Below are 13,005 nucleotides of genomic sequence, written 5' to 3' on the forward strand. Positions count from 1 at the left end.
ACACACAGATAAACGTAAGTACGTCAGCAATGCAAAAGTAGAGCAATAGTGACCATGATTGACCACATCATAACTCCTCGCAGCTGACATCATTGCATTGTTACAGTAAAACATTCAGACTATTGCATGCCCTGGACAGCAGCCACCTCACAGAGAGGGAGGCGTATGGTGTGTCCCTCCACCACCCAGATTCCACCTTTAATAATATGTCGGCATGTGGTCTCTGCCCTGCTGAAGTATCCATTAGAAAATCCCTGAATCCCTGCAGGTTTTAGGCATGCTGTTCTGTGGACGGATGAGAATATCCCTCCAAGAAATAATTAGTGAAAAGAAAAGCAAAGGTGTGCATCTCTCCTTTAAGAGAAGATCTGATTCAAACCTTGGTACATAGTAACTTTCATTATTTCTCTATTTCTGGTCACAGATTAGGTCGTCAAAATGTCCAATCCTTGGATATTTTTTGATACCATGTGTTTTACAATGACACAATTTCCATTTTGTACTATAACATCAAAGAGTACAAAACCTTTAAAAAAACGTTTGTGTACTCTATTGTTGCCAATGTATTTTCATACTTTAAACAGTGTGCAGGAGAAATCACTCAGTATCGGCTTATGAGGTGATCAGCCAGTGGGAAAAAGTAATCAGTCCCTCCCCCCTCAAGAAAAATGTTGTCCATAAAAGCCCACATTTGGTGTCTTCTGCCACATATCAAAGCCACAGTTCCATTTTATACACTAATATTTAATATACTTTTTACTTTTTGTGAGTTCGCTGACCCGATTCTTAACAGTTAGGGAATCGTTGCAAAGGAGAATTAGGCTCTTTTGTCAAATAAGGGTGGGCTTGTAAAATGTTTTGCTGTAGGAAGTCCAGCAGTTCCTTGACAGTGCAGGATTCATTTAAACATGGTGAGGCATATGTAAGAGGAGGGGGGGGGGGGGGGGTTTGGGGTGTCCTCCCTCAGGAAAAATTAAGCAACCAACAATTAATTCTGGTGAAAATGAATGCGACACTCGGTGGTGAAAAGGTAAATAGTTTAAATGAAAACAGCATGTTATTGCATAATTGTTCAAAACAAATATTACTTTCTGCATGAAGCTCAAGTAGTTGTTGCAAGCTTTAATCTTTTGCTTTTCACACAGAAACACCGAGTAGTTTAATATAAAACACGAAACTCATGAGAGAATTCTGTTTACTGATCTAACACCTGTATTAAATGAAGACTTTCAGAGTTTAAACTCCAAGTCACAAACCTTACATAAGAAACATTTTTAATTTAAATGTATTCTAAGTTGATACACTGTGAAATAAATTAATTTTAATACACCAGCACCCATATAGACATCCTGCTCATTAAAACAATGAACAGGATGTTGTATAAAGGTAGCTTTTTAGCAAGGCTTGATTTTGGGCTCACACAGCGTTCCCTTTACAAAAATGATTTGAGAAGTGGCTTCCAGCTGAGATGAAAACAAACAAACTGTTAAGGTGTAATAGCTTCTGTGGATCAGAGCCAGAGATGAGAAACTGTGAATAGTCCAGAGTGACTCTCTTAAGGCTGCAAAACAGGAAAGAGAGAAACGTCCAGGGAAGGAACTCCCTTGCAGACAACACCAAAATCTGTCTCAGAGCTGAGAAACCCATGGTGATACCACATTTTCCTTTCCTCCTAATTGAGCTAAAGATTGTGGTCAAGCTGTGATTATCGTCTTCCAAATGACTTCCTGTATTTTCTTCTTTAATGTGCTTTCACATGATAAACGATCCTGTCCTGCAGGCCAGCAGAAAGTACATCTTACTTACTTACTGATTGAGAATGAATACACATTGGCCCACATTTTTCCAGGCCTGAGGCGGCACCTTTTGGTTGTCTTTGATAAATATTTTAATTTAGAGCCATCAAATAATAATACAGGCCCTGTGTGTTCAAGTGTGTGTGCACAGACACACACAGACACACAACGGGAGATCAGGGTGAAAGGGCCCTCTGGTCCTCAGTGACCTTAATCTTACTTTTTTCACTAGGTACAGAGCTGATTTGGCTGTTTGAGAGATACATTACACAACCAAAGTCAGTCTACAGGCGAAGGACAGAACAGGCATGCCGGGTCAAGGCCAAGTGTGCCAGTGTTTCTATTTTAAGGCACTCCGATGACTTATTTAAACCGTCCAGCCCTCGTGACATCAACAACACTCACAACGTCCCAGTGTCTGGCTGAGCAGACTCTGTGCTTGTGCTGATGCAGCGTGCACAAACACACACACACACCCACACACACACACACACACACACACACTTCTGGCTGCGCAGTATATATATAAATACACATGTACATGTTTCTGCACTTACAGCGAGCTTGAAATGCTGTTTGTTTTGCATCGCTCTCTGCACGTCCCTTTGGAAAATGACAGCTTCAGCCAAACCTACATGTGTCAATCAGCTGTGAGTCAAGCCAAGAAAGCACTTGAAGGAACAATCGCTGAATGTGACTGTAACAGTTTTTCATCTTTTTTGGCAGTTTGTATTGCAGGGGGGGATGACGAGGCGCCGAGCGAGCCGGCCAGAGAACGCACGAATCCTGACAGCCAACAGCGTCGGATGCTGACTGTTCCAGCATGATCTTATGCGTGACTGAGTGATTAACTCGGCCTTGTATGTGGGTATGTGAGAGTGTATGTGCCTTTTATGTTGCTATGGTAACTTTGGGAGTAGGTTGGGGTGCCCCATGGAGAACACTTTCAGCTTGCAACGAGGCCAAAAGTCTCATAAGAGACCAACGCGTATTGCTGTGCCGGTTCAAGTCCACAACACATTGGACAACAGCTGGACAACATCTGCATGCTCATCTGACTGTGTGTGTGGAAGTCTGTATCTGTGTGTGTCTTCTATCTATGAGCATTAGAGCAAAAAACATGAGCATAATTTGGCGGATAATTCGGGACGCTGTCCAGTCCTTTCTGCCTCCCCCCCCCCCCCACTGCTGACGGCCCTGGAGTCATTCCAAGCTTCCCGCTGGCCTGCGTCTGTTGCTGCAGCCTTAATGCCCTGCCTAGTATTAACACGCACAGAATAACAAATGTAATTAACTCGCAGCCAGATTTTAAACATAACAGAAAAGGGCCAGTGGTGAGGGCCGAGCGAGCAGTAAGGGAAGATAATGGACATAGAGATTTGCAGTTGAAGACAGCTGCAGGAAGGACTGTTGGGGCTAAGAAAGGGAGGAGAGAGCAAACAGGAAATAGATGAAAAGGTGAAGATATAAGCCGGCTCTCAGTGGAGTTCCCCAGAGCTAAATGTAGCTGCGTGTGAATAATTTAACCTTACGGGAGAGCCCCAGAGGGCCGACTGAACATCTGGAATAAGATGCATCAGGGATGATCCGTCCCTCGCACTAATTAGAGTGCTCTCCTGCTCCATCACATTATAATTATCGGGCATTAATGACTGCATGCTTTTTGATTTTTGCACAATGTGCTCAGTGTCATGTGGACTTTTTGGACAAGCTGTTATTTCTCTCTGCCGCTGCTGTTAAAAAAAGAGAAACTTTTCTGCATCACAGGGTCATTTTAACTTGTTGATAGTGTTCATCCAAAAAAAGTTCACGATGAATAGCCATGGCAATTTAAGCCCTCGCCAAACTTTCCATGCCGATTTCTGTTGAATCAAGGTTAACAAGAGACTGATTTCCACTTTTCTGGATGACAGAACTCCAAAAAGCTCAAGCGCTATGAGTGCAGCTGCTCCTGGAGCATGCCCTGTTCAATGTAACACACATACACACAGACACACACTTGAACACACCAAAAGGAAAAACAGTATGAACACACTCTTTACACTCGAATGCACACAAATAATTTGCCCATCATAGAAATTGAACAAATGGCTTTTCCCATTCGTTCAGTGCGGGCAAAGAATGTAAAAAACCAGAAGAAGTTAAGCACAGACCGACAGAGAGTTGGTCTGATCCTCACTAAATAAACAAGTCAGAGTGAGTGAAAAGGAAAAGCTGACAGTGTGTTACTCACCTGTTTCCAGTTGTCGTAAATTATGACTTTGCTGTCCTCCTCGTCCACTGTCACATTGCACTCGTAGCCTTCACCTGCCGGCAGAGACACACGTCACACACGTCAGCACACTCATAAGTGATGAAAAACAACCAGCTCACACTGTCTGACACTTCCATTCAAACCTGGGTGCAACATGAAAATATGGAAGTGTGCAGCACTGAGTCTAAGAAAATTGCAGTATTGACTAAATATCAGTGGTTTAACTGCTGCCTAACAAAGTGGACAAGCATATCTAGGTTTTACAAATGATCTTGACCTACTCTAGAAACCTTCAATCACTTTCCTTAAGGAGTTTAAATTGGGTCGTATGGCCACCTGTTGAGTTTTGAAAGTTGCTGCAACCACTTTTAGACATACGATCCTTATTTCTATCAGGACACACTTACTCTAACTTGAAGGATAAACTAAGCAGTATTTTTTCAAACATCAAGCTCAAATCTGGTTTCCTATCAGTACTGCAGATGTAAGCCTTGAAAGAAATTAGCACAGATATTTTTATCATTCAAAAAGACTCAGTAATTTCCTAAAACAGATGGGCAGTTCGGTTTCCAGCAAAAGTTTCTCATTCTGGGGTAAAAACTGCATTTTTTTGGACTATTTCTAGCAGATTATGCATTTGCTGAAATTTCAAGTTTTTATGGCCACAGAATGTCAAGCACTTTTTGGACCGGCATGGTGCAACTGGGACACTGACTTGTGCAGGGGTGGCCTGAAGTTTGTGTGCACACACATGAATGAAGAGCATTTCTTTACGCTTTCTTTTTCACTAATTACATCGACTTTTATGTAACACAAGGTAATGGCAACATATACATCTTCTAAGCTTAATTCTTTAAGGACTCAAAACAATATGTAAATCATCTGCTCACTGAAAACTATGAGCTGCCTTGAGTTGCAACACAGACTGAGTGATGGATTTCAACATAAGTCCCACCTCTGGTAAAGCGTAAATCTCCTGGTGTTAATCAGCACTGTCATTGACTGATAATTACTTGGTGAGGACCGCGAGGACACGTATTGATTAGTCAGGTGTTACACGGCTCACAGAGCAAAGGTGGTGCTGCAGCATCTGTTCAAAACTATCATCAAAGTGTCAATTAAATAGGTGTTGATTAGTGTTTTTTGACACTTTGAAAATTTGATGTGTAGCGCATGGAATAATTTAGCACGTTGATCAAATCCAAGATGAGGACGAGAGCACAATCTTGGAAATGTGTAGGCCTACTAGCTTCTTGGATGAGAGGGCTTCTTTTGTACATCTATGATGCATGAATCTGAGTGTAGTACATGAGCAGTGATGAATACTGTATGGTGTGAGTCAGGGGCACGTCAGCTTTGAGCGTAAGGGGGGAGTAGTCAAATCTCTCAGTGACACTGACTTATCGATTTGGTGGGTATAGGTTGAGGTCCACAACTGATTACCCTCTGTGCTGCAATGAGATTTTTGACAGCAAAACCTATACTGGGAAAATATGATTAAAGTTGTTTTTCACAGCTTTAAAACGGAACAAGCTAAATTGGAGAACAAACTATCCGTTGATTAAGTATTCACCTACTTTGGATTTTTCCACATTTTCCGTTCTCACTACCTGAAACTGCATTTACTTATTTTAGCTTTTTTTCCTGAGTGAATAATTGATAAATAAGCCATATAGAGGCAGGCAGAAATCTAATGGATGCACAAGAAATAACCTCAAGGCAATTTGTTGCACTCCATCGAAGTAAGGCGTTCCACAGCAGAGCATTCAAAGCTTTTCATACCTTTATTCATTTATAATTTGCACACCAAGTTGATTTCCAAGACAACTTAAAATATGCTGGACCATAGAAAGATGGGTTAATATTCAGCAAGGCACTGTTTGGTTATTCCCTTTTTTTGACATGATGATGATAAGAACAAAACCACTCTCACATCTGTTAGCTAAATGTGGGGCTACAGCTAGCGGCTGGTTAGCATTGCCCAGCGTTAGGACATTTTAGTAGCTAACATTTTGAAGTTTTAAGACTTTTTTTTTTTTTTACATATTTGACAAAGAAGATGTAAAATATATATATATTTTTTTTGTTTAGAGGGACTGTTTGGCAGATTGTGTTGGCCAGAGCTTGGCTAGGTGTTAGCTTTCGAAATACGCTAACTGGCTAGCTCAGGTCACAAATTTAGCATACATGCATAAGAGTAGTGTCAATTAGTTCATCTAACTTTTAGAAAGTCTTTTAATGAAGCTTTCAGAAAAATGAAACCTTATGTTCTGATTAAAAAAGGATTCACATTTGTTAATGTTCGGTGGACATTAACAAGGAAATCCCACTCCGCTTCCCCTTCCAGGTCTTTACCGCATGCTTGTGTCTCAGAGTCTATAGAGAGCGATCTGTCAGACTGCCCGGCCAGTGATAAGGCGAGCGATGACTTCCCCACGCCGGTCTGTCCCAGTAACACTATCCTCAAAGCCCCACCATGGCTGTGGTAAGACGACTGGGCGGCTGCTAACTGGCTGAAGGACTCGTCCCGAGGGACCCCTGTGTCACTGATCGGCAACATGGCAGGTTCATCCAAACCCGGGATCCAATCGCAGTCGTCGGACACAGCCTCTTCCCTCCGTAGCTGGTGTTTGACAGGAAGGGGTGTGCTGCCACGCCGTAGGGGGGGCGCCGTGGTGAGAAACATACTATACTGGAAAGTAACAAACAAGTTTAAGTGTAAAATGAGCCAATAAACACATTTTTTTTCCCCTTTAAAGCAGGCAATTGTAGAATCCAAAGTGACTACAGATCTACCTGTAACACCGTCTATTCTGTGTTTTCACTAAGGAATGGGGGAAGGGTGTTTCCACTGTGTGTGCATATGTGTGTGCAAAGAGGAGGGAGGTGATATCAGGAGAGGTGACACAGATATGTGGTAGTGTGATAAAGATGCTGATGAAGACCCACAGCATGTCAAAAGGAAACTTAAGGGAGAAGCAGTGAGGCATGGCATGTGTGTGCTGCAGAGGGGTGTATAATAAGGACATAAATGTGGTCAGGTGAAGCTAAACTGTAAGCTAGAGTTTGTTCACAGAGCATGAATTCACATGAAAATAGGTCAAAAAAAAATATGAATTCTTGATCTCTATCCCTAGAGATTTAAATAGGAGAGCGCAGTCAGCAGTTTTCTCCAGAACAATAGTTACAGTTAAGTGTGTGTGTGTGTGTGTGTGAGTAAGTGTGTGTGTGACCATTTGCATAATGTGTGGGAACGCAGCCCGAGCAGGTCAGCCATAGACGGCCCTCATCAATATTAATGCTGCAATTAATCCAGCTCCAGCCGCACCCTTGGGTGTCTATGGCCTCGCCTCTGCATGTGGCAAAGCTAAGTAGAGTACTGATGCTTAATTAAATGGGAGGGAGACAAAAACATAAACACATTAGGATATAATGTAGTCCAATTTAGCATCCTCAGAGAAGAGAGTCCCATAGATAACAAAGAGCTGAATCAGCAGCTCTATGGCACAGTGTCAGCAAACGCTGGAGATTTTAAACTTCACAATGTCAGGATTTATCTCAGGGCAGTTGTACTATATTGGGTTGTATTGTTGCTTTATATAGGTGTAGCTAATGAGGGTGTAACTTAGACTCCTAGAGCAGAGATACATCAGTTTGACCTATTATTATAACATCCTTAAAAACCATCATTATTATCTTAGACTTGTGTAAGTATTAGACGTTGTACATGCTTCAAAGGCAGTGACATATGGGTATATGGCACAGGTGTATATTTACAGAACAGTACACTAGAGTATCATGCAATGTCCAATGCAGTATTAGTATTGTGCAGTTTATTAATGTACTGTGTAGTGAAGTCTAGTACAGCATATTTTAACACTGAGAACAACTGTGATAAGTTGTAATAGTGATACGTATTGCATAGTGTAACGTTGTTTATATATCATAACCCTAACCCTATAATATAGCAAATGACACCCTATATTTTAAGATGCAATAAATTGTGATACATCATCATGGACTGTTGTGTAATATTTCTTATGAAGTACAGAATGGTATAGTACAAATATTCATTTATTTAATTATTTTATAGTGTATTGTTGTACAGTATGGCTATACAAGTATATGATATGGTGTGGTGTGGTACAGTATGGTACAGTACGGTATGGTGTAGTGTAGTATGTTGTGTTATAGTTTATGTTATTATGGCAACGCATGGTACGGCAGAGTAATAATAATAATAATACTTTTATTGCTATAGCACTTCGTTGTATAGTATAGTGTAGAGTATTGTGGTGTAGACTAGATTATTGTAGTGTAATATAGTATTGAGTCGTATTGAGTCTTATGCAGAAGTTCAAAATACTGCAGTTTCTTGAGCGTCCACTTGAGGTTGGCTCCAAAAGCCCTGACAGTCCCATACACACCCATACTTAATTGACAGCAGAATAAATAACATTTTTTTACAGCCTAGTACAAAAACAATTCTGGGTAACATCACTGAGACAATATGTCCATGTTTTTCTTACAGTCTATAGTCAAATTATTTCAAGTCATATATTATTGTAATATAGTTTAGTACATTTTAGTATATCATTTTAAAGTATAGCATGGCATAGTATAGTATAGCATTGTTTATTTTAGTATAGAATGGTAATGTTGAGTGTGTCAGTATGACACTGTATGGCATGGAAAAGTGCAGTGTGGTGTATAACCTATTATAATTTAGTGAGGCATGGTACAGTGTAGTGAAGTATAACATATTATAGTAGCCTATAGTAGCCTTGAACATATTTTATTTGTATCATGTTTGGTAAAGTACACTATAGAATCATGTGGTGACTTCATAGTATAGGGTACCCTTGTTTTATTTTTTACACATGCAGTTGAGGTGTGGCTGCTTGTGACACAGATAAAGCTGCATTCACCCCTTACACACACTGCCATACATCATTCACACAGGCTCACTGAGGTAGCTCAATTAGGTTAATTGAACGAACTAATCAATTAAACATGGCCTTTATAGTTGGCAGCACTCTGGGGAGCTGTACATGCAGAGACAGGAAACTGTGACCGTGGGCTGAGCCGGCGTGTCAGGGGTTAAACTGCTTCTCTAGCCAGGCTGTCGACAAAAAAAACTAGGGCAAACAACAGTGCACAATACAAAATTAATACTACAGGCAGTGTTTTTATTCCCCTCTTGTTACAGCCCGATTACACTGACTGCCGCTCCACGTCCTTGTGTCTTAAGCACTTTTAATTCTCCCAAAACATGTTTACAGTAGAACTCATTATGCTTCATTATAGAGGATCTATGAAGTAGTCCTTGAGGGCTGAGAGGGTCCACCTATAGAGAGAGACAGATCGATGGATCGACCACCTTTAATAACTGTAACCCTGTTCAACACATTACAGACAGATTCATTGACTCAGCTTACAATAATCGTATTAGAGGTTACTATGAAGTCACTGTTGAGCACAGACAAGCTGTCAGTTAATAAAATCATGTTTTGGGAAAAGATGAGAAACGCTCCAGATTCTGACCTAAATTTCCCTACAAAGAGAGTGTGAACCCTATCCAAAGTACGCTGCATAAAAACACAGATTAGATCTCGTGCTTTCAGAGGGTGAGTGTAGTCTGGGTTACCTGACGCGTGTGTGTGCGTGTATCTATAATTGTGCAGAGCGCACGCTGGCTTCAATGGAGGTGCACAATAAAAGTCGCCTTACCTGGTCAGCCATGGTTATCAATAAGTCTTCTCTTTATGGATCAAGTGTTGTTGTAGTTGCAGCTGCCTCCACCGCCCCGGTTCAAGTCATGTGTGCCGGCATCACACTCATAACGGCGGTAACGGACGGCGCACAAAAGAGACGCACCACATTTCATCTAACATGATGTTTATCTCAAAGAACAGGCGCGTAAAACCGTCCTTTGGTGACAGAAAAGGAGAGGTAGGGCGCATGGGAAATTGGCAAAGGTGGTGGTGTTGGTAGATGGAGGGTAGATAAAGAGGCTACACCTGGGTCTCCGTGTGCAAGAGGAGGCGAGCTCTTAAAGGAGGAAGAATGAGGAAAGCCATCAGCACAACAACACATCCCCTCCTTTCCTTTTAGTGTCCCAGCGGCCAGCAGCGTCTGCGCTTCCCTCCCCACCTCCAGTTGGTACCTTCACTTCTCTCCCTCTCTCTCTCTCTCTCTCTCTCTCTCTCTCTCTCTCTTTCTCTCTCTCTCTGAGTGTAAATTGGGGGCGCGTCCTCGAGTCACTGTGTAGTGATGTATGGGTTGTGTTGGAGGTGGAGGAAGGGATTTTGAAGGTGGAGGAGAGACCGTCGCCTCCTTCCTATTGAGTAAATATCAGCTCAGATGTGCAGTTTTCCTTCAGATGTGTTCCTTTGTCAAACAGCTCTGTGGGCTTTTCCGGTTTTCCGGTGAGATCTTTTTTAAGACAATCAGGTTTTGAAGCTGTGAAGTGACGTCACCGCCAGAGGGAGCCAGAGAAATGCCTCTCGGATAGTGCCACAAATGCTCTCAGTGGATGTTTGTTAATATGAATGAGGATGCTAGTGCTACCCTAAATAACAGAGTGGGATCTTTATTTTACTAAGACCGCTTACAAACAAAAATTGAATGATACAAAATAGCTGGTCAATTGTTTTATTACTTTTCTCCAGGATTCAAAGTGGCATTTCACATATTTCCTCAGAGTGCAGTTTACTTTATCTAGCCAATGTATTTTTTGTAATATTGTTACTGAGCTTTCAGAGAACTGTTTGGGTTTAACCTGCTTAGGAATAGCTCCTTAGTGTTGTAAACCATAATTTAATAAACATTAATAAACATTAAAGAATAATCGGTAACACTTTATAATAACCATCACCTATAAAGGGTAAATAGATAGTTAATTAACCATGAGTTAATAGTGATTTGATGAGTTTGTAAGTGTGCCAATCGGTGAACTCTATAAGTCCGTGAGCCGACCAATCGGCTATCAGCTAGCCTTCGCCCAAGCTACTCCTTCTTACTCCCGTGTTCGTTCGCTCTTTTGCCGCTGTAACATGAGCATGAGAGATGCATTTACCCACTTGGTGAGAGGAGAAATAATATTTAATGAAATCCAACTAATTCTAAATTGATATTGCCCATACTGAGGAGAGCTGTGCTTGAATCCACCGTCATCGTGGCGCTAAGGCAGTGAATTCCACTTCAGTGGTTAGTTATTTATGTAGCCTGTTTGGCTAACGTCAAAGTCGTTAGAATTTACGTTAATTATCGCTAATGGGTATGGCCATATTAGTGCTAACTGTTCAAAGATAATGTGAGATTGTGGTATTTAAATGCTAATATGGTCATCAGCCACAATAAAGCTAGCATGATACAGTCTATTGCCTGTGGAAAAGATAATGATTTTGTCTGTTGGCTATAAAAGGGAAATGTTACTTTTCCATACTGTTACTGACTATGGTGTTTTGTTAAATGAAAGATGACATATCTGTTAAATTTAATTGTGTTTAATGTGTTTATAGTGATTAAAGGGGCCTATTTTTAGTGCATTCTCTCCACTGTTACCAGTGCAGGGAGTTATATTTAAGCATGTAAACAGTTACATTACTATAGTTAAAGTCCTGTAAGGAAATAATTCATGTTGATGAATGTTAACTTGCACTATGCAATCTATGCCATTTTATTTATGATAGTTACTAATGTAACTCAGTTTCTGTGAAACTTGGATTAGACGTTATTTTTATTAAAGTTTGTCAATTAACGTATTTACAGTTTTGATATCTGAGAAGAATTGTTGTACAACTAAACTGATATTTTGATTTGCCTTATGGGTTTACTGACATATTACACTAATTCTATTTTAACAGTAGCCTGTAGCAATTGATTTGATTACAGAATGATAATTGAGAGAAATGATCTGGCCTCATTTCTAGGTCAGGTTGTGATGACGGGCTGGAAATCATCGGACAGCCCAAGGTCCATTCCACAGAGGACTACGGATTCAGATTGTCCTCAGATCCAGATATTCACAGATTCCAGTGTTTCCAGATTGCACAGATTCCCAGTCCTGTTGGCTGGGTGGTGAGCCGGATCGTGACTGTCATTTAGACAGATTTTCTCTTCCTTGCTCATCATGTGGTATGACAAACACTGACACAAATTCATAAGGGCCCCAACGGTTGAAAACTAAACTCAAGGGACAAAAAGGGTTTTCCTTTCGTTCACACTTGATTATTTTAGTTTGTTATTTTTCACATCTGTCATACCTGTTTATCTATGTATGTATGAACCATATTTTGTGTATTTAATATTACAGGTTCAAACTTTCATTCTGGTGTGGAAATTCTCTTTATTGATATTCAAATTCTCTGGCTCTTAACAATCTAGTTTCTTTTGATATTGGTCCACATTCACATTGATGACAAGATCAAATTCTAATACTTTAGCCCATTACTAAACTGTAAGAAGGGCTACAGAAGCAATAGAAACAAATCAAAAAGAGCCGCAAGCGACAATTATAGGGGTCGAATCATTGAAACACTGAAGTAGCAGCAGCAACCATGTATCAGACTTTACCAATTTATTGATTGTTTGTGTCTCTCTGGCCCCATACGGTTGCATTAAAATAAAGTTGTAATTTCTGAGTTGTTCTGTTATCTTTTTTGAAGTCCCATGACTTTCTGTTTATAAATGTGTGCTACTTGATGTTTTATAAACCACTTAATATTTCATTAATAATAAATATTACTAGCATTAGTTGCAACATTATAATAGTCATTCACATATTGTTTATGAATGGATTATAAACCATGTATAAAGCAATTGTTAACATTTTATAAATATCAATTCCAACTTTATAATAACCATCCAAATAGAGTTAATAGATGCTCTACACAGTATTTATGAACCATTTACAAAGTATTATAAACATCAGTTCCAACTTTATAATAACCA

The 13,005-nt window shown here is 40.3% G+C and overlaps 1 protein-coding gene across 1 annotated transcript in view; it reads right to left on the reverse strand.

The window, feature by feature from the left end:
• rem2 (RAS (RAD and GEM)-like GTP binding 2) overlaps nt 1-10,238 on the reverse strand; it is a 41,999-nt gene extending 31,761 nt beyond the window's left edge. The window contains exons 1-3 of the mRNA XM_061044001.1: nt 9,781-10,238; nt 6,406-6,742; nt 4,030-4,103 (exon numbers count right to left, since the gene is read on the reverse strand). Coding sequence (XP_060899984.1) covers nt 4,030-4,103; nt 6,406-6,742; nt 9,781-9,792 — 423 coding nt within the window. The 5' untranslated portion in view covers nt 9,793-10,238. The remainder of the gene's footprint in view (nt 1-4,029; nt 4,104-6,405; nt 6,743-9,780) is intronic.
• Between the last annotated feature and the right edge of the window lie 2,767 nt (nt 10,239-13,005).

Source organism: Labrus mixtus, chromosome 8 (genome assembly GCF_963584025.1).
Source record: "Labrus mixtus chromosome 8, fLabMix1.1, whole genome shotgun sequence".
Taxonomy (NCBI): domain Eukaryota; kingdom Metazoa; phylum Chordata; class Actinopteri; order Labriformes; family Labridae; genus Labrus; species Labrus mixtus.